The sequence below is a fragment of the Drosophila erecta genome, unplaced genomic scaffold (assembly GCF_003286155.1).
Source record: "Drosophila erecta strain 14021-0224.00,06,07 unplaced genomic scaffold, DereRS2 tig00000000-arrow-pilon, whole genome shotgun sequence".
Classification (NCBI taxonomy): Eukaryota; Metazoa; Arthropoda; class Insecta; order Diptera; family Drosophilidae; genus Drosophila; species Drosophila erecta.
The window spans coordinates 25,909,588-25,931,547 of NW_020825194.1; the positions used below are offsets into that span (position 1 = coordinate 25,909,588).

Below are 21,960 nucleotides of genomic sequence, written 5' to 3' on the forward strand. Positions count from 1 at the left end.
ACCCACCACACGTTAGGGCGGGAAAATTAATCGTTCAAGTGTTCCAAATAAGTTGTTGCACAGTGGACGAATTGTAATTCGCGGAAAATATTTCAAAAGCAACTAATACTGTGAAGTAACCATGAAGAATGCCAATTCGTGTGCGCATAAATCGCTTTTCACATATTCTATATTTTATTTAGCTGGCACCGTTCTAAAAAGACAAAAAATTGACAAGTATTTAATTTGCTGAATTTCGAATTGCCGGCGTTTAAAAATCATCTGTCTTACTTTTTACGAGTGCAAATTAATCCAAAAATAAATTGCACTCACTTTTTTGGCTCGTTTAATAGCAGAGTTACCAGATTTGATAATCAAATGGTTAAGACCATATATAAGAATGAATTGAGGGTATTCACGGAATTGGAATTCACGCTGTCCTTAATCGCTGGTGTAATCTATTGAATTAAAAGGTAATATAATTTAGATGACCGTATCTGTAATTATAGCGCATTATTGGAGCTGGACAGAACAGGAAGTGTAGTTCACTGTGGCGCAAAGCAGGCCACACAGAGTTCATTAGCTCCTTGGAAGTCGCACCTTTCCGCTCCACTGTGCAACAGGATGCAACGTCAGCCATTATCATTATTAGAACGACGTTTATCAGCGGCACACCACCCCCTTCCACCTGCGTCATTGACACGTTTTGTGCGTGCGGCAGCCACCCACCACCACCACCACCACCACCACCCACCTCCTGCCACCAACCAACCACCAGAGCCTGATTTTCCACCCAGACAAGGTGTAAACATTTATGAGGCTTTGCTTGTTCTTGCCGTTGTTACACATTTTTATTTCCATTTCTTTTTGCCAACGCTGCAAGCGACACAAATTTATTTCGCAGCATTTACCCACTCGGCTTGGCTGTGGATGCCGTAGGAGCAGGAAATAGGGAAGATGGGATGCTGGATGCTGGCAACTGGGATCCTGGGATGCTGATGCTGAGTTCGCCACATGCCACGTTTAGCGCCCGCAAATTTGAGCTCCTCTCGTTGGGTTTAGCTCGCCACATTCTTCAGCGACCACAAATTTTCTTGTAGTTATTTTTCTTCGCCTGAGGGATGGTCCCTCCCCTATTTGCTCTCCTACCTTTTTGTTTTACGTGGAACAGGGAAGGATGTGCTGCTTTCGGTGCTTGGGAGCCGCACTTCCCAGGAGCGAAGTCTGTCTATCTGGATTGGTTTTCTAAGCCTGTAGAGTTATGTGTTGTTTTCAGCCTCACACGTTTGCACACTTTAGTTTTTAGAATGTGGAGAATTATTTCGACTATGTTACGCAACAGAGCAGGAAATATTTTTTGTTTATTTCCAATAACACAGTGGGTTTTTATTGTTTTTTTAATATTACAGTGGGTATTCCTATGTCGGAACTAATCGTATCGAGAGCTCCTGGGGGACTTGTGGACGTGCCATGTTTTATTTTTACAACTTCCTTTCGGGCTTCGAGCAAAAAAGTGCGATGAAGAGGATGATGGGGAAAAAGTGCCGAAAAACAACAAGGGCAGCAGCAACAGGGACACTTTTGGGGCCGGGAGATAGGAACTGGGAATCAGCTTTGACTGCTAAAGTGTTCCAATTTTTCATGTCCACAGCAATGCATATGTATGTAAATGTGTCTGCTTGCCCGCCTATATCTGCTTCTTCTTCGGAATATCCTGCGTGTGTTTTCCTTCCTTTTTCCCGACGCCCTGTCCTTGTCCCGCTACCCACCACCCACCACCCACTTCCCTTGCCTTCCACCGCCACTGTTTGTTTGAGTGCGTCGTCTTCCGCCTTTCCGTTTCCTTCTGATGGCGCAAATTACGCCGCATAATTTTCACATTACGTCAGCGCATTTGGATGTGTGTATGTGCGTTGCTATCCTGCGTGTATTTTCACTTTTTGCAGCTCGGGAATGCGACTTTTTGTTGCCTTCTGACGCTGGTTAATGTGGCGATATGGAAATCAATATTCCTAATGGCTGTCAGGCGATACGGCCAACAACAAGATCCCCAGGATACCCAGGATTCCTCAAAGGGGGCTGGCAGTCACTCGACATTCGACATGCATAAATACGTCGGCTCCGTAAATATTTAATCAGCCCCAACGTATCTCAAATTAATTAAATCGATTTTCAACGCATGTTAAAGAGGCGCGCTGGTTTTAAAACAAAATTTGTGAAAAGAACGCTTTTTACATCACATTTAATGTTTAAAGCAGTGCAAAAAGGAAATTATGTTTTTTGGGAATTATTAGGGCAAAAACTCTCTGTTGCAGAACTTTCTTTCCTATTAAATAGCATAATCCAGCATTCAGGAAATTATTATTTCCATTAATCACATAATACGCCAATGTCCCAAATCCTTTTAAAACGGGTGCGTACCTTGTGATTTTTTCTCATGTGTGCGTCCCGCTGACATATTTGCCAGGACTTCCATTCCCCACTTCACCGCCGAGTGGCTTAGAGTCCTGCACGACCTGATTGGGTCGAAACTTAGACCAGCATGGCATAAAAGTCAAAGCCGAAAAGTAGAGTGCACACAACACTAAACAACACGAAAACGAAAACGAAAAACGTCACAACAGAACAGAACTGAGGACGAAAATGTTGGCGACTGAAAACGGCTAAAAACTCGCGGTAATTTGAACCTTTTTCCGTTTGGGTGATTTCTGCCACTGCAGGCCAGCAGAGAAATCAAATATCAAAGCGAAACTTTTCCTCTACGCCTGCTGCGGGGGAAGGAGGGGCGGGCGAGACTTTCGAGAGGGGGCATTCAACGCACGAGTAATCCTCCGTAGCAACAGGTTGCCAGGTTTTTATTTTGACAACTGAATGGGGCGAAACAGCAACAACAGCCAAAACAACGACAAGTGGGGACAAGGGGCAGGATTAGGGTGGGGCGAAGGCGGGCACGAGGATGGGGCAACCTGCAGTTGATTTGAAAATCAAACTTGCATGAAACAATGCCAAACAATCGGGCCAAAAAGGAGCAAAGGAGCAGAGGAGCAGAGGAGCAGAAGTGGAAGGCGGGCGGACAATAGAAAAGTTTAAAGTCGTTAAAATAAAAGGATTTGAGCAGTTTAAACACAGCCCCGCAAAATGTTCGATTGAAATAAGCTACTTTCGCAGTCATTTGGCTGTGCTGATTTGGGAATTGACTTTCAGTTAGGGCTGGGCAGCCCACGTCCTGCCACACAGGATGTAATCTTTCAACTTAACCGAGATTTCCACTTTGCCCTCGCTGGGTTTTCCAGTTTTTCTTTGTTATGTTTTGTACTTGGGTTCGCGCTTGGATTTTTTCCCTTTTGTGGCTCTCACCTTTGCAATTACCAATGGACGAGGTTCGAATGGAATTGAACTGAACGGTTGAACTGAACGGTTTCCAGGCCAACCGCATGCCGAAATTTATTGCTTGTGGATTTATTTTTCAAGAGATATCCGCATTCGATCCTGGTCAGTCAGTCTGTTATTGTTTTGGCGAAGTCAAAGCGAGAAAACCATTGCGATATATGAGCAGGAAAAACAGCGAGCCTCTTAGAAACTCATTAAATCTCTGATTGCAGCAATTCCGTTGAAGTTGCCGCTGCTCACAAAGATCATGATATAAAAACACCACTCGGAACTCGACCATAATAATACATTTAAACTGTGCACATCACAAGTTGCCCAGGCTAAGCTTCCACTCAACGGAATACATTTCCACTCCTAAACATTTCCACATTATCCGGCAAAAGCCTGCAACGAAATTAAATACGTTACCAAAATAAAATGCCAAATAAAAGCGTGAAAAATGGAACTCCGACCCACTCCAACCTTCGAGTAAAAGCCCTAAATGGGGCTTCAACGCCCTGAGATGTGCTGGACGTAAAGGCGGAGGTGGAGTCACTTATTTGCATTTCCAGCCCAACCGGAGCAGCGAGCCAAGCCAACATGAAGAAAATGAAATCGGCACTCTGGCGAAAAATTCATAAAAATAAAGGATTTCCTAATTGCCAATTTGCATGCAGCCGCTTCTAATTTTTGCCCATTCGCTGGATGAATGAACTTCATTTCGCGCTGGGGGCTTTCCATATTTGCTTTTTTCCGCTGCTTTTCGATATGCCCTTACATGGGGTAGTGTAAAACTGGAAACTGAGGTGTATTAATAAAAATGTGGGCATCATGAAAATTGTATGCCATTTTCCCCAAATATGTTGCATCAATTTCATATAACACTAGCTGTTTATCTTCTTTAGTTAGCACTTTTTTCACGTTAAGATGGCCCCACGTATTTCATATTTAGCATGCCTATATTACACAATTCGTTTGAATGGCTCCATCAGGGTATCGGACGGGGGTCCAAGTAAAGCCCCATATTTTCGCACTTGTTTGTTTATGAATTTGTTTATTTAGTGAGCGGGCCCTGCTTGCCGACATGCTATACTGAACCACGGCGGGTCGGAGTCCTGGTAGCCAGCAGAATTCAGCTGGATTCCACGCAAATCTTATTTGCCCACAACCGCCGGACCCACCCAGGACTCCCGACTCTGGTGGGCAGAAATTCCACGGTTTTGTTTTCGCTGCCGGCGCAGCATATTTCGCTCCGCTGCCATGCCATGCCTCTTGGCATGCGCTGGTTTTTTAAATTTGCCCAATTCCAGGCATGATATGTGTGCGGCTTGGGGAAGGGCGAAAAATTGGAGCCTTATTTGCCTTTCAACTTGCCCGGGATCTGCGTCGTTGCCCGTGTTATTTATGCAAATGTCAAATATTTTGATATTCCACTGCCATGTGAATGAAAGCAAACGGAAGTACATTATAAAGTTGCCCGGCCCCCGCTGGCCAAAGTCACTCCCGTATTATTTGGCCAACCAACAAGCCGAAATGTGCCACTAATATGACCGCCCAGTTGCCCCTCCTTACCACCACTCCCCGCACTTTCCTCCCTGAGCAGCGAGCAAGTGGAGTAATTATGGCATTTTCCGAATTCCGCCCGCCATCCAACCACCCACTCACCTGGCGGCCTCAACATTTTGTTGCCAACACGAACCGCCTTTGTTGCCGCTGCTCTGCGCTTGTGGAGAGCGGGGGAGTCGGGGTAATCGGGGAAGGCAATGGGGCAAAGTTAATTTTTGAAATTATTGGCACGTTGGGTGAATTACTTCGCAGAAAGAATTTTTAATATCGCCATACAAAGTCACTCATAATTTCCATTGATCATGCTCGGGGAAAAGGCCTGCTGAGTTTCCCCGGAAAAGTATAGACCAAAACTCTTAGGACGGCCAGACGTTTTGAAGCAATGACATTGATAATTGAGTTGCCCAGCCGGAAAGTCAATTAGTCAGGGCCCCCAGATCAATGACTAGTAATTTAAATTGGCTGCCAAAAGAAGTTGGAGTACGTTCCCCGCTGGGAGACTCAGTACTGGACGAGTGCCTCGCGGGCCAACTTCGCCCAGATGGTGCCAACGGGATGCACAACCACTTTGCGCTTTCCCCTAAAGGTCAACGACTCGTAGTGGTAGCCGTCGATGATCTTAGCGGAGTTGAAGTTGCAAATGAAGGGCAGGCTGATTTCGTTTAGATTTACGTAGTAGCAATTAATCGTAAAGATCAGCGGAGTGAATCGGGCCACCAGTTCGTAGGCGGCGGCTAACTTTTCGTTCCAAATGCTCACGGAGGTAAAAGTAAGGGGTTCCTTGGCCTGCAGCTCAACTACCTCCTTCATGGTTCGAAAGGTGTGCAAGGTTATGACACCGGTGGGTCCATCGGCCAAGTAGCGATGGGTCAGGTCGTAAACCAGCACGGGACTAGCATTCTCTGGAACAGTCTTGGGATTTCCCACTATTGTTTTCGCCTGTAAGTGGCTTAGTCTCTCCAGTGTCTTTATATAAACCGGATGCCCAGAGATATCCGCGCTCAACGGTTCCATGCGATCCTTAACTCGATCCACAAACTCCTCCAGAATCGATTCCTGCAGGAATAGAGTGGCCACCGCATTGCAGGCAAAGGGATCGTGAAGGGACTCGACGAGATAGTGCATGGCGCAATTGATGTCTCCATCTTCGCAGAGAATCATCAGCCGCGGCGAGTTCCAACGGTATTTTACTTGCACTTCCGGTTCCGGTTCATCTTCACTCATTGAACTCGATCGGGAATGGTATGAAAGCCTGGGCACCTTCTTCGGCTTCTCGGGAGCACTATCCTTGTACTTGGACTCCGACTCAATTTCCGAGATCAACGGTACACTGACATCCCGGGGTTTCTTGCAAACCAGATTGCAGATAAATCCATAATCAATTAGTGGAGTCGGCAGCAGAGGATACTTATAAATATATTGAACTGCTTCCTCAAGGCTGATACTGTTTAAAAAAGAGTATATTAAAGTACTAAGATCTGCAGTACTTACTATCGATACCTACGTCGTGTGCCTGCTGTGAATGAAAACGGAAATATGGGTATTAGCAATAACAATAAACACTATTGCAATTTTGGTGGTACTTACTTGTACATCACTAAACTCCTAAATATCAGAAACTATATGATTTAAATATTTACAGGAAACTTAACCCGTTTTGAAAAGCCTATTAAGTTCGATCCCTTAAAAAAAAAAAGCAACAGAGAACGCTATAGTCGAGCTACTCGACTATTAGATACTCCTGAATATAAGAAACTGTATAGATTTAAATGTTTAGAGGAAACTTAACCCGTTTTGAAAAGCTTATTAAGTTCGATCCCCTCAAAAAAAAAAAAGCAACAGAGAACGCTATAGTCGAGCTCCTCGACTATTAGATACTCCTAAATATTAGAAACGTTGTAGATTTAAATATTTACTGGAAACTTAACCCGTTTTGAAAAGCCTATTAAGTTCGATCCCTTAAAAAAAAAAACAACAGAGAACGCTATAGTCGAGCTCCTCGAGTATTAGATACTTCTAAATATCAGAAACGATATAGATTTAAATATTTAGAGGAAACTTAACCCGTTTCGAAAAGCCTGTTAAGTTCGATCACTTTAAAAAAAAAAGCAAGAGAGAACGCTATAGTCGAGCTCCTCGACTATTAGATACTCCTGAATATAAGAAACTATATAGATTTAAATGTTTAGAGGAAACCTAACCCGTTTTGAAAAGCCTATTAAGTTCGATCCCTTAAAAAAAACCAGCTGAGAACGCTATAGTCGAGCTCCTCGACTATTAGATACCCGTTGCTCAGCTAGTGGAAGTGCGAATGAAAATTGTTAACATGTTCTGTAAAAACGGTAGAAATTGCAAAAAAAAAAAATATAAAATAAAATGCAACGGAATGTTCAAAAGTGTGGGAGCAACAGTTTTGGGCGGTTTGTGCGCCCTAACCCTAAAGTCCTTATAAAAGTGAGCCCCGAACCGTACTTCCTAATCAACTGGAAACGCGTGTCCATCATGGTATCTTAGTTTCAGATACCTCAAGCCTCGTTATATCGCAGTGATTTATCAAATCACACTCATCCACACACAGTTCACACTTGACTTGTGCAGTTGACCGCCCATCGAAGGCTGCCCCCAAAGACCTTATTGTGGGCAGAGGGATTTACAGTTGATTTAACCGTTTAAGCATGGCTAATGCATAATAATCGTTTGGCCGCAAACTTTTCAACCACTTCAACGTGGCATGTGTGGGGGAGTCCAGTGTGTATGTAGGGCGATTTCACGGCTTGCTCTGCCCCTTGCCAGGACTCTTGTCCAACCTATTTGAGATAGAAATCATGTGCAGTCATTAGATTTCTTTTCGATTGACGTGACATGATAATGAAAGATTTTCCTTCGCTCTTTCCTTTGTTTCCCTTCGCTTTCTTCGCCCGCCCCTTCTTTCCGATTGCTTTTTCTTGGGGGCGCAACTTTTGCGGCGCCCAATGTGGCATTTGTGCGAAAAGTGGGTGTGCAAAGTGGCGACGTGGCCATCGGAAGGTGGCAGGTGGCTGCCACTTTGTTTGCTGATTTGTTTATGGCTGACCATAATGACCGATGAAGTGGCAGCTGGCCGAATCAAGTGGTTGTTTAAGCGAGTTTCGTCGCCGAAATTAACACAAATTGGAATTAAAGTGGGCACGAAAACCGTTCTCGCACTTTTAGATGCACTTAGCCGAAAATCGTCGACTGTAAACTGTATGTTGACTGTTGTTGCTTGGGCCTAAAATTTACAAGACTAATAAAAAAATTGAAAATATCAGGTTTTTTCAAAAGCGTGGGCGTGGCATTCCTGGCAACATTTGGAAGCAAACTTAAAATTCTATGTAATCTGCCTGCTTAATCTAAATTTTCTAGCTTTTATAGTTCCCTGTACATGATTTTCAACGAATCTACACTACGAGTAACGGGTATAAAAAGGAACATATTTTTTATAACGAATAAGAACATTTTATGACTGAAAACAACGATACAGTGATTTCTTTCTTATTATTATAATTTCATTTTCCTACTGTTCACATGAGTGTTATGATAAAGTGCTCCGATGCGGATTTATAATACACCTTCAATAAAAAAAGACTTTTGGAAGGTTTCATCAAAGACACACACACACATACATACATACATACATACATACATACATACATACATACATACATACATACATACATACATACATACATACATACATACATACATACATACATACATACATACATACATACATACATACATACATACATACATACATACATACATACATACATACATACATGCATACATACATACATACATACATACATACATACATACATACATACATACATACATACACCGGTACATACACTACACATACACTACACTCACTGCTCGACCGGTAAGAGACCGGTAGTTAGAAGACATGCCTTACAGTCTTCACTAGAACTAGTTGGGAATTATAGGGCTACAAGAAAATATGTTCCCTAAACAAATAAATCTATATTATTTGAACTCTGGCAATCGAGTATTTAAAGTGTGTTCCTACATGAGAAAAACTACTCGATAGAATCGGACGCACAGACGGACATGGCTAAATGGACTTGGGTGTTGATACTGATTACGAAGTGACTCGCAAAAGACTTAATTGGATAATTAATTAATTGGTCCTCCGCAAGAGTATAAAATTGAGTATCCGTTTTTACAATAGTAAATATATATTCTAAAATTGCGTTTTTTCGCACGCCGCCAGAAAAAATGCACGCAAAGCTCTCCCCGAGCGCTTCGCCACTACGTGAATTGCTTTCCACAGTGAGTTTTGTTTTCCTGACAAGCACACTGCATAATCCGAAAATGGGTTTTGTTTCCAAATCGACTGACAGCTCGGACCACTTGGTGGTGACAGGTGAGACAATGGCGGAAAGTGTCGCCTGCAGCCCGATAACTTCGAGAGCTGTTCACCTGGTGGGCATTGTTCATTAAGGGACTATTTAAATAAAACGCCTGTTTACTGCAGCGAGATGGGCGAGTTATGTGTGAGGTGGTTGTAATTAAAATGTATAAAATGTATAACTGGAATCAAAAGAATCGTCAAAGAAAGCCGCACACACAAAAAGAAAGAAATTAAATGTACCACGTCTGGCGTATTATAAGGGCATTTCCATTTCCTATGGACACATTGAGTCCTTGACAGGGGGAAATGGCAGCGAGTGAGCTCTTGACTCGCAGGACGGCTTGCCACGCCCCCTGCCATAGCCATCGCCGCCCACGTGCCACTCCTTTTGCATGTCCTCGTCGCCGCCGCCGTCGTCGTCGTCGTCGTCGTCTTCGCATTTCGTCTGGTTCTTGAGCGGCGGCGCTTTGTTTTGGCTTAATTAATACGCGTTTACATGTTGCCGACTTACGCACGCTTCGCATGTTCCAGAGACTCACTCACTCACTCACACAGTCGCATTCAAAGTTGGGGCGCCTCCAGGACATTCCCGCCCCCTTTTGCGCACTGCGGTTGACACGCAAATGCAATTTGTGTGCTGAAGGTAATTTCTGTCTCCAGGTCTCGCGGTCTCCTCCACAATACAAATGACTGGAATAAATATTTAAATAGCAGTCCTTGTTTGGCCTTCTTTCTCGCAGCTCCTGCTTGCCTCTTATGAAACTTTAATTAATGCGTTAGCAGCACACAAATTTTAGTAAAGCACGTACTTGCGGCCTAGCTGATCATTAATTAGGTGGGCTAATTGCAAACAGGCAGCAGATTCGCTTTCGTTCTGCCTGGAATGTCATTTAAATTTCCATTTAAAATCTACCACAGCCCCCGCGGGTATTAACATATGCTGCGGGGCAAAGTTGCGATAAAATCAAAATTTTAATTTAATTAAACGCGAATTGAATTTGTTGTAATCAATTAGCTCGGTGTTCACTGAGCACCGAATACGTTTCACGGACAGGAGCAAAGATTCTGGGAAGAGATACCGGCAGCACAATTGTAACTTCAAAATGGGATGAGGCGGAAATGTGCCTAATTTCCAAGTGAGTGACGGCAAGATATCATCTGGGCGATAATGCCGTATTTAGCCATGGGGCTGCATTAATTAGCGCCAGTGATTTTAGTGCAAATCCCATTGACATTGTACTTTTAATGATTTTAATTGTGCCATTGTTTGCACTCGAATGGCCCGCGGTGTTATTTCTTGTAATTATGTAACAACAAATTGAGTCCTGCATAAGCATTATCGAGAATTCTTGTGTATGGAGTGGCATCATTTTAATTACAATGTAAAATATAATGACTTCGCGCTATTTTCACATTGTTTGCTTTCACATTAACGAAGCAAATTAATGACAGCCCAGCCCAGATGTCAATTCACTCGGTCAGGCGGGAATTTTCGGTGAATATTCAGAAATGACGCCCAATAAATTGGCTACGAATTGATGAGTTTTTCCACGGATATATTTTTGATTTAAAGCAAGCGTTTCGATGGCAATCACACGAGCTACTTGAACGAGGATGAGGATTTTGCTGTCTCTTATAATTAAACAATGCAAACGCAGAGCAACTGCAAATTCTAATGCTTGAAGGCATATACTCGTATTTTTGGCCGGAAGTTAAAACCAATATCAGCAATATTTCATGAATGCAAATTAATGGCTTAAATGCTGAGGAATAAAGGGGAGAGCTGAGGGGTAGCTGAGCAATGCAAATATTTGTCCTGGATTTATGCAAATTTTTTCCCTGTGTACTCACATGGAAATCCGGCGACTGAAGTTGGGAAAGTTGTATCATGCACGCAGGAATAATTCGCAATGTGGGAGTGAGTGTGGCTCACGCGGGCGTATGCGTAATACAATAATAATTATATGCAAAGCAAATTGAAATGCCAAGTACAAATTTTTCACCTCCCACCACGCTGCTGCTATCTCCTTAAAGGTAAATAAGGATAAAGGAATCACGGTACGGAAACTCCGACTCATGACGTGAGTAAGAAGATTTTATCCGCGCTTGCTGTTGACTTTCCGCAGGGCTTCAATATTGCGTGTCTGCCGGGATTCCAGATACAAGATTAACTCGGAAAGTATGTGCGTGCTCCGGTGGGTAACCCAAGCCAAACGAAGTGAAACGAAATAATCGAGACATGCAATCTGGGGAAATGCATCATTAACGACTAATTAGTGGCCGCCCCACATGTTCTCCAAACGAAATGAGCTGCGCAGCGAAATCAATGCCGAGCAAGTGTGTCCGAAAGCTGCCATGCCTGCTGCCAGCTCAGACTTTTCAATCCCGTCAGCCATTCGAAATTAGCAACAGTTTTCCGCTTCCATTCGCCTGGCCTAGCATTCTCCGGACCAAGCCCCACATTCAATCCCCACCAAGCGAATGCCATTGGGGCTCTTAATGCACTGCATGTGGATCTTAAGTGCAGCTCAGGGCCTTGGAAGTGCTTACGACTTCGCAGGCCACTGCCTTGGCTGGCGTACGCGGCGTATGCGCAATAAAACGCATCTCAATAGATTATTACGCGGCCATAACTTCCAGCCGCACATCGATTTTAGGGCGTATTGTCTTTGGGCCCTGAGCTGGTGCACTTCGGTCGAATGTGGACGGTAAACACAACATTCTGCCGCCACACTTACTGCACGGTGGAATATTTACCCAAGTCAATAGGCTTTTAGTGGAGACAATAAATTGTATACCTCCAATTTGATATTTCTCTGCGAATTGTGGAATATTTACCAATCAAATGAGGAATATAGTTTCGAAATTGAATAAGTTGAGAAAGCTCAACAATCTTTTTGGCATATTTAAAATATACAAAAATCGAAACAAATTTCATGCATATTTAATCTTTCTAGCTTTTATCTGTTCCTGACGGACAGACGAACATGATTATGATCTATGAGTAATGGGTATAAAATATAATACTTCCCTTTAAATGGTTGCAAGGTACTGTGCATTTGGGGGTTTTTGACATATAATCTCATCTTTTATATCTCAGAAATATATTTGATTCGTAATATGATACATTAGGTGTTCATAAAATAAACCTAAACTATGCAGCACCCGGAAACTCCCAAGTTCAATGTTCCTCGAGATTCCCTGCACTTTCTGACGCACCCGTCCAGTGTACTTGAGAAAACTTGGAATGCGCGCTGTGCGCGACTCACTGCGGCTACCCGGTTCGTTTATTATGCCATTCACAGTTTAATAATGATAATAACGTCGGGATATTAAAGTTTTCCTGCCAGCCAGCCTGAATGTCGAACGTATCCGTCCCCGGGGACTCCCCCCTTCGCGGCCTGCGACCGGGCTTTTCCAGTCTCGCCCTGTGCGGCATTAAAACTATAATCAGTTTATGCAATAAAGTAAATTGTGTACGTAATGCGTGCTGATGGTATGTCTTTTATTTATTTATTTTCTTGTGCGCTACTTTTTATGATTACGGCTTAAACTTGCTTAGCGCATTTAACGCCCTTTTCCTTCTTCCCATCGGGTGCCGAATGGTGGGGCCCGTCAGCTGTGCCCTCTCACCATAAACGCGTTCAATATTAATAAAAGTTTGGCCAAAGTTAATTAAATCTGCTTTTTAATGTGCAGCCATGCATGAGCAGCTAACGCGGGAACGCAATAAATTGACCGTGCGGACCATAATGTCCATACATCCGTATCTATGCTCGCCGGGAAACTTTCTTCGGGGTTGAGTTGAGGTCGAGGTGTTGAATGAGATTTGGGGCTTGGGGCTTGGGGTTAGAGTGAGTCATAAAGTTGGCTTTTCTCGACGCTTTTAGACGGTCTTAGATCTGAAATATTTCGAATTTGCGGGAGTTCGCATCTGATACAATTCGTACGTTCATTAAGGTGAAACCTTAAAATATTGCCAAGTCCTTTATGGTTTCGCTTCCTCGCAAATATACACTTACTGCCACTCGAGTTTGATTAAGCCGACTTTCCGCATAATTGAAATAACTAGTTTGCCTAATCCTAATTGAGATTTCCTGAGCCCAGTTCAGTGTCGCTTTTTTGGTCGCAGGTAATGCCGTCTTTGTGGGCAAATGAGTTGGTATTGTGCGGTAATTGGCAATTTTAATGCTTCACCTGACACAAATTTGCGTTTGATGTTGTACAACTTGGGGAATCGCCTAACATGAATGTCTCTGCGACACTTCAGCCCCCGCCCGCCACCTATTCATTTCTGGTCCTTAATAAAGCACACAAAATGGCATTAGAGTGGCACAAAGTCGCCATTATGAGTTCTTTTGTGGCATTTAGCCGCCTTTGTGTGGCGCGTCAATATTTAATAGCGCCCCGAGCCTCGTTTCCAAGCCATTCTCCATTCTCCATTCTCCATACTCCCCATTGTTCCCCAGGCAGGCGGAGCAAGTTTTATATTAAATGATGGGACGCTTTCATGTCGCGCAGAAATGAGACATTTTTTGGTCTCGCGGCCCTCGCCAATTAAAGTTCAACCGAGCCGTGAGCTCCCAGGCTTTCCACCATTTCATTCCATCTCAGCCTAGTCGCTTTTCAAGTTTTCAGGAGCACTTAGTCGCGAGAAGCCGCGGCAAATTGCGAACAATCGAAGCAATCAAGCGAAATCATCGCCAACGGAACGCGTGCTCGGGATTTCAGGGTGGATTAAGGTATTAGAGTCTCGGCGGGGCGTGGCAGTTCCGACAAGCCAGCCCCATTCAACTTGCCAATTCGATTAGGCCGGGGACTTACTGGAAACTTGGCTTTAATTAAAATGGGACAGAACTATGCCGGGGACGCCTCAGGACTTGTGCGTCAACTGGCGGCGAAGGAAACGTTGTCAAGCCCAAGTCGAGGCGGCAGGGGATAGGGTATCCGAATTCTTCGGTAAACAAATTTAATAACATAATTTAAAGGCTCTGTTTCTAGCGCGCTGGCATGTTGGGGCTGAAACAAATGCTACATTTTGTCATTGTGTGCGGTTTTAAGTGAATTACAAGCTGAAATGGCCGCAACGAATTCACAGAATGCCGCCAACAACAATGAAAATAACACATAGGATAACACAAACAGGATGACAGTGGCTTTTGGGCTGGGAAAGAGGAAAAGTGGGCGGTGGGCACCCAGGCGGCGGTGGAGGCCAGCAGCCAAAAGGAGGACAAAGCCAGTCGAGCGACAAAATTATGTAAAAAGTCAGGCAACAAAACATCAGAGCAGCCTGGCCAAAGGAAAAACGGATGGTGTCCGGGAAAGCGGGCGGGAAAGGCGGCCGGGCACAAAACCCCACGAATTGTCTAAGCGGAGACAAAGTGAAAGCCAGGGGGAGAGGGAAGCAGCACATGACCTCTGGAGGCCACAAGGAGGCAAAGTTGAAGGCGGCCCAGACAAGGGAAACCGAAAACTGCAAATGAACATACGACAACAAAACAAGTCGAAGCCCAAGACGCTTACACCGCAAGAAATTGAGGATGCAACCCATTCTGCCACTGTCACTTCCGTCGGACTCCTGAGGCTTCTCTGCTCGAGAAGGTGGCTCCGCCTTGGCAAGAAATTAATTTCAATTGCTTTGAATAATACATGTTCTTACCCGGAATTGCTTCGTATTATTTTTCGATAACAATTCCCGCTGCTCGTAGACTAAAAGGGTATACTAGATTCGTTGCAAGGTATGTAACATGCAGAAGAATTGTTACCGATTACATAAACCATATGTACAAATTATTGGCCATGTCCGACTAAATTTCTACCGATTTGCAAAAAAAACTTTTTGCCACGGCCCCACTTTTAAAACTATTTTTTAATTTTTTTTAAATTTCGCGTTTGCACTTCCACTGGCTGAGTGGTATCTGATAGTCGGGTACTAAAACGACTAATATCCAACGTGAAGGTAAAAATAAAGTACACATTTCATACTAACAAATAAGGGCCACATAACAAAAGATAAGTAATATGTTATTATTATTATATAATAAAAATATATATTGAAAATTTAGTTTATCTAAAGAAAATACGATTTTTAAGAAACCCTCAAAGACGCAAACACGAAATAATTGAATCCGCCCAAAAATGATCCATTTTAAAACCATGCTGGAGATTAGGCAAATAAGGAAACCATCTGAACAATCAACCAGTTATTCCGGCTCTGATAAACCGAGACAAATTCATTAAGAACCTGTTTGTGCAAGCGCTCCGAAAATTGAGCTAAACGATGCGAAAGGACGCCAAGTGTCGTGTAAGTTGGCATTAAATTATGAATTCCCGGGAATCTGCCAGTCATCCCCATTCAACCTTCACTTCACCAGGACAGGCGAAAAGGTGCAGCTGAGTGAAATGCCTAAGTCCTCGCTGCTGTCGCCTGTCTGTTCCAAGGAAATTGTTAACAGGCAAAACGAATGACTAAACAGCAGACAAGGATCCCACACAAATGCGCCCCCGAGCTCATAGATAACCGGGTGCCAGGACCTTGTGCTCCCATCGCATATCCCCTTTCGTGGGTAGCTCACTTCAATTTTCAGGCGCCCCAGCGACGTAATTCATTATGTATGCCTAATGTTAACAATTTAGCAGCTATTGGTTTATCTTAATGAAGCCGTCTGCCCCCAGGAGCGACCTAAATACACACGGACTTCCCTGCACAGCCACTTTTTGGGAGTCGGCAGTTCGTAGTTGGTTGTCTTTAACTTTTATTGCAATCTCCCCGGTTAATCCGGGCTATATACATTCCATCGGCGGAAGAGATTTATCCACCCCTGGAGCACCCTTAACACTCGCCATAAAATATTGTCACACTTAACCGCGAAACGGTTGAACTTTGCGCCTTATCCCTTTGTCTTCTGCATTTTTCAACTCGCCTTAAATATTAAAGAGGGCTCATTGCGGTGCCAGTTGAGACTGCCATACCCAACTTGCCACGCCCCCTTTCTATGCGGCGACTCCCTGGCGGCCCAAAATGACGACCGCCGAAAGTGTTGACACTCGTGGGAAAATGTTTTAATAATTTGTGTAAAGAGTTGACAGCTGGGACGCAGGAAAAAGAGTCGCCAGGCGCACGTGGGAAAAGCAAAACTTTTATTTCTACAACAAAGTGCCCCAAACTTGTTGGGCAAGGGTTGATAGCGAAGGGTTGGGGGCAGTGACGAGGGCTAAAAGGCAATGACAACGCGCTCGGTTGCGTCATAAAATATTCAAAAATATATGTGTGACTAGGCACACACAATGGCCAAACCTACTTTCAAACCATGAAGATATATCTGTGCAAATATGCATGCGCAAATAGAAACGCACTAATTTACGTACACTAAATTGACGCAAATTTCGATTGGGGTTTGTTTTAGCCCCTGGCTGGGCAATTGATTTGATTTATTCTCTTAACGAAACTTGATCGAAGCAGCATTACCCAAGCATTTGCAATGCAAATTGGGAAGCTTGTATAATAAAAATATACCAAAGATACCAAATTAATATAAATTTATTATAAATCTAAGAGCTATAATATAAGCAAAGATAATTGTAGGTGTCTATTTATAATATATGTGTTCTTAAGTTCTTTTTCCGCTGGCCTAATCCACGTAAAAGTATTTTATTCTTAGATTAGCCGCGTATCTAGTATACAGACATACGTCATTGGGAAAGGTAGCGCATAATAAATGTTTCACCGCTCTCACCTTTAATACAAATCCAGCCCTCAGATTCCTTCGGAGAATCATGTCCTCCACCGGAGGTCAAGGACAAACGTAGTGATTTAGACGGACCGCAATTCCCTCCCCGAAAGTGCCTGCGTGTGTTGTGATTTACCTTGCCGCCCCAATTTGGTTGACGAACCATTTACATGATTGAATTTTTGCTGCCCATGTGGATATTGCCTTGAAGTGCGTTTCTGGGTTGATTTGCATGTAAATATCCTGTTGCTCCCACATGTGGCAATTAGGGACCCCAGGGGCCCTCCGGATAGATAGTCGTAGTTTTCTCGTAATCACGGAGGGTGGAGTAACCCAACTCTGGTAATTGCAATATCTTGGGAATTGACAGATTATAGGTGCGTTAAAGCCTTCAACTTAAGTTTGACATGATATTGGATCTTACTCGCAATGTTGGGCACACATTCCAGGTGGCGGAGGCAAAGTTCCAAGGACACAAGGCAAACGTATAAGTAAACAGACTGCGAACTGAGACGGTCTGCTGTTTAGGAATTTATTAGCAAACAAAAGATTTATTAATGCGAAAATTTGCTGCATCAGCACACATTGACGTCGGTATTGGCTTAACGAGCTATTGGAATTGCCACTGCCATTGTGCTGCAGTTGACTGGATCCCTATTTGCGCTGCCAGGGTAAACAGGCAAATAAAGCTTAGTTGCATCTGGGCAAACCTGGCCAGAACGCCAGTGCGCTGAGCAGGCTAAGCACACAAATGAGCAAAGTAATGTGCAGGCGGCTGTAAATTCTGCCGGCTAAAAACGCATTTAGTTTAATGCAGCCGCCAAGAACAAATGCACTTGCATTGATTAGTTTACGCAGTGTGCCCGGAATGCAACCTGTTTTACCATTTGGGGCGGCGAGCAGGGGCTTGAATTTGGGCGCTAAGGAGATTAGCTATCACCCACACATCGCTAAGTGACTTTTGATGGTGTGCGTTAATTGCATTTGGGCCCTAGTGTCCACGATGTGGCCAAAAGCTGGGAGACTCTATAATTCGATGGCCAGTCGGCCCACGCGGCGTATGTGCGATCACTTTAATTTTTACCACGTTGGCGGTAGTAACTCCCGGATCCGACTGCTTGCTTAAGTTTGCCTCAGATTGGCATATGAATAAATGAGGCAGATACTTCTTCAGCTTACGCAGAAGTTTACATCTCGCAACTTTCTTGCCACCTGCGATGATTAAGTGCAGTCGATTTATTAACAGATCAAAGTTTATGGCAGTCCTGGTGGTGTGTGTGAAAACTGATTTATGGGTACCCATCTAAGCTGCCACGAGCCAGGACCTCTGGAACTGCTTGGCAAAAATGGTGGAGCATTCTCGAACTTTTCGCTTTCCCATAGTTATAATTTTGTTTATTCCCTGCGATCGTTTAGCTTATTTGGGGAGTGTCCAAAGTTTCAATTGAAGATTAAGCCAGAAACTGGCTTTGCCACTTTTCCTGATTAACTTTCCAGTGACAAGATGCCAAACTCTTGGCTGACGTAATCGTTGTTGCCCCGAAACAGGAAGTTTTTCGGAAAGGCATCCAGTCAATTGCTGTTTAAAGCGGAATAAAGTGCTTCCAAAAACAACTTTGAGCTCTGATGTAGAACAACCACTGCAGCAGCGAAAATAACGATGCCGGCAACTGGCCGCCCTCAAAAAATGTATATAAACCTGTGATTTTTATAGTCGACTTTATTTTCTGCCTTCCGTGCTCCGAACTAGCTTTTCTTTTGGGAAAGGGATCTCAAGGCGTTGGAGAAGGCAGCATTTGCTTTTATAGACTTTTCGCTGCCCGTCGTAATAGTTTCCGTTTCCCGCCGCGCCGGTTGTATGTGCTTGAGTGACCCTTCAGATACTATTTTGGCTGCAAAACAAAGCAAAAATGACTTTCAGTGGTCGAAAATGCTGGTTGTGTGTGTAAAAAGCACATAAAAAGTCCCTTTAGCTCTGCCACAGCGCATAGGAGAAACTCCTAGGTTCTGCGCCTTGTTGGAATACTTCTCTGCCTTTAATCAATACTTAAGTTATGGCAGCACGAAAAGAAAGATATCCATCGAAGATTTATTACAAATGAAGCTGAAATGAGTAAGTTTTATGAACCGTACTAGGCACAACAAAAGTTAAGATATTTATCAAACATGGAATAACAATCGAGTCTAACTGCGAAAGAAAACTGCGTACAAATAAAAGTAAACAGCTCAATGCTTTGTTATAACAAAAAACCATTTTAAGACCATCTAATAGCTAATTTGCCCAACAAGGAAATCACTCTATTTACAAATGGCAGCTGTGCATTACTCTTTCATTGATTCCTAGTGAAGTATAAATATCCTGCACCAGTTACCACTTGAACAATGAGTAGAGGCAACATTAAAGGCCATCATCTTGGGCTCCTGGCTGCAGACTAACCACGTCTTCCTCTGACAATGGCCAACAAAATTTGTAGTTTTCGAAGAGGAGCGTCAAGCAACCGAGCGAGCACTCATTAAGAATGTGGGAAAGTGTTTGCCAGCCTAAGCTTTTAAAAGCAACGTCAGAGCGGAGAAGTGGAGCTCAACTCAGACGCGTTGACAGGACGACAGGACTCGTATGTGGAGTTGGGGCAACTATTTTGACTAGACTACATCAGTGGTCTGTGCTGTGACGCACAGGAGTGTGGGGCTGTGGGGCTGTGCGCAGAGTGTGTTTTTATAGATGTAGGGATAAACATCTCGGCAAATGAAAGGGATAAGCAGGCTGCTGGGGGCCACAGACATTAAATCGGCAGTGGGGGCGAGGTTATGCCCCACAAGCCCATTCTTAGCTACGCACACACGCTAGGCAATAACATAAAAATTTGCTGCTCTAAGTCTGCCAGCAACCAGGAGGAGGCACGCTTTAATGGCAACTGGGCCCAATCACCTCTTGTTTCAGCGCCCACCCGGCGTATACGTAATCTGTTGTGTAATGTCTTTAGTTGTGACAAGTTTGTGGGGGTAGAGCTCGGGGTTGCTCGGTAAAACTGAATCTGAGAGAGTGCGAAAAAAGTGCCGGCTGGAGAGAAGGGCTGGAAGAGAGAGCAGAAGCTGAAGTTTTGAAACAACATTTAGATAAATTTCCCCCGGGACTCTGAAATGGATGGAGTAGCGCAAAGAATGATGTAGTAGTCTGCAGTTGGCTGTGGCGAATTTGCTTTTTATACCTAGTTAGTCGCTGAGGAGACTTTGAAAGCCGCTTCAACTTAAATTGGTTGGCGCCAATTGCAATAACTGGAAACTTGAATCGATCAATGGGCTAATGAGATGACAAACTGCCAGCCAAATAAACTTTCAAATGCCATTTAATTTCAATTACCACACAGGGCGTGCCTCCTACACTTTAACTCGAGGGCAGATGTGGAGTATTGGACTCCATTCGCGCGGAATAAGTAAGTGCTGCTCAATTTGGCCTCTCAACTATGTACTTCGTGGTTTCGTCATTAAGCCATTAAAGGGTTCACTCCTCCGCAGGGGGCGGCGTTTTAATTGCGTTTCGTTTTCCCAACACCAGCGGAGAGGGAAGCCCTCGACCGAAATTGAGCAACATTTGCGGGCAAGTTTTCCCACTCGCAAAGTTTAACCAAAACGTCAAGTCATTAATATTCACACGCCGGCTGAAGCAAAAGAGTTGCCTTTCGGCACAAGCCATTCTCGATTCAGACGAATAATATTTAATTAGAGAATTGTTTAGACTAACTTTTTAATTACGGCGCCCGCAGCGAGGGCCGCCCGCATAAATCTTGCAGCCGAGGGCCTGCCCGAAAAAATAACATGACCCTGGAAAGCCTTTAAAGTCGGCAGCCGAGATGAAAAGCCCCTATTTTCCGCCAGTTTTCCCACACCCCTGAGTGGCCGTCAGTTGCATAAATTTCACTTGCGCCGACAACGTTAAAGTCAACATTCTGCTACCAGTGGCCTACATTCGGCGGGGGGCAAAATGGGGCTCGGAGTGTACTTTCAGCATTACTGCCTCCGCCTTTCACTTTCGGTGACATTTTGCAGCGTTGCATACATCACATGTGCCACTGCGAGTGAGTGTGCGTGCTTATGCAGATGAGTTGCCAGTAACGTGTGGAAAATTATGAAGATAAATTTGTGTTTGTCTTTTTTTGCCTCTTGCCTTTTGCATTTTGCGAGCGCCCCAAAGAGCGTCAGTCGTGTGCCACTTTGGCGGCGCCAGCTGTTGCCGACACGGAAAATTCTATGAAAAATTACCCAAGTAAATCCCAGTGAAGTATAGGCGATAGTTTTCAGCTGAATGGAGTGCTTAAGGCGACCTGAGGGAGGCACAATGGACTTGAAATGAGTTTTACTTACTATAAAGGGAGTCCAAGAAAAGTCCTGAAAGCCACTAATCTCATCTGGGAATCATCGAAAGATAAAACATGCAATCCAGTAGTACAGTTTTCCTGTTCCAATGGTGACTGCCAGCTAATTTAAATGAATTCCCTGCTAGTTGAGGAGCTTTGTAACAGGGGGAGCACTAAATTAATTGACAACTGTTCGAGATGCTCGAGAGGAGCAATTGGGCGCATTGAATACAAATTGCGTGGCCATGTGGCCCGAGGCCAATTCCCGGCAAACTAAGCCGGCAAATGGCGAAACTTGAGATAATTAATTGAGCGCTAAACTAAACACGAGTTCCGAACCGAGCCGGCCAAAAGCAATTATCCACAATAACAATACTCGCCACACACACACACACACACACACACACGGCCGCGCCTGTGTGTGTGGGCCCTCTGGCCCTGCAAACACACATCCTGCACAAAGGACCTACAGTAAATCACTTGGCATTTAGCAGTCTAAAATAAATCGATTCTCTATTAACGGAACATTAAAAACCCCGATTGCCTTTTGTTTCATTTCAGATAA

At 44.0% G+C, this 21,960-nt stretch overlaps 1 protein-coding gene across 1 annotated transcript; it reads right to left on the reverse strand.

The window, feature by feature from the left end:
* Positions 1-5,155: 5,155 nt before the first annotated feature.
* Positions 5,156-6,578, reverse strand: LOC6553068. Its single transcript, XM_026983823.1, has 3 exons — positions 6,502-6,578; positions 6,419-6,430; positions 5,156-6,358 (listed from the first exon to the last, which is right to left on the reverse strand). The coding sequence occupies exons 1-3, from the start codon at positions 6,507-6,509 to the stop codon at positions 5,416-5,418; spliced, it is 963 nt and encodes a 320-aa protein (XP_026839624.1). The 5' UTR covers positions 6,510-6,578; the 3' UTR covers positions 5,156-5,415.
* Between the last annotated feature and the right edge of the window lie 15,382 nt (positions 6,579-21,960).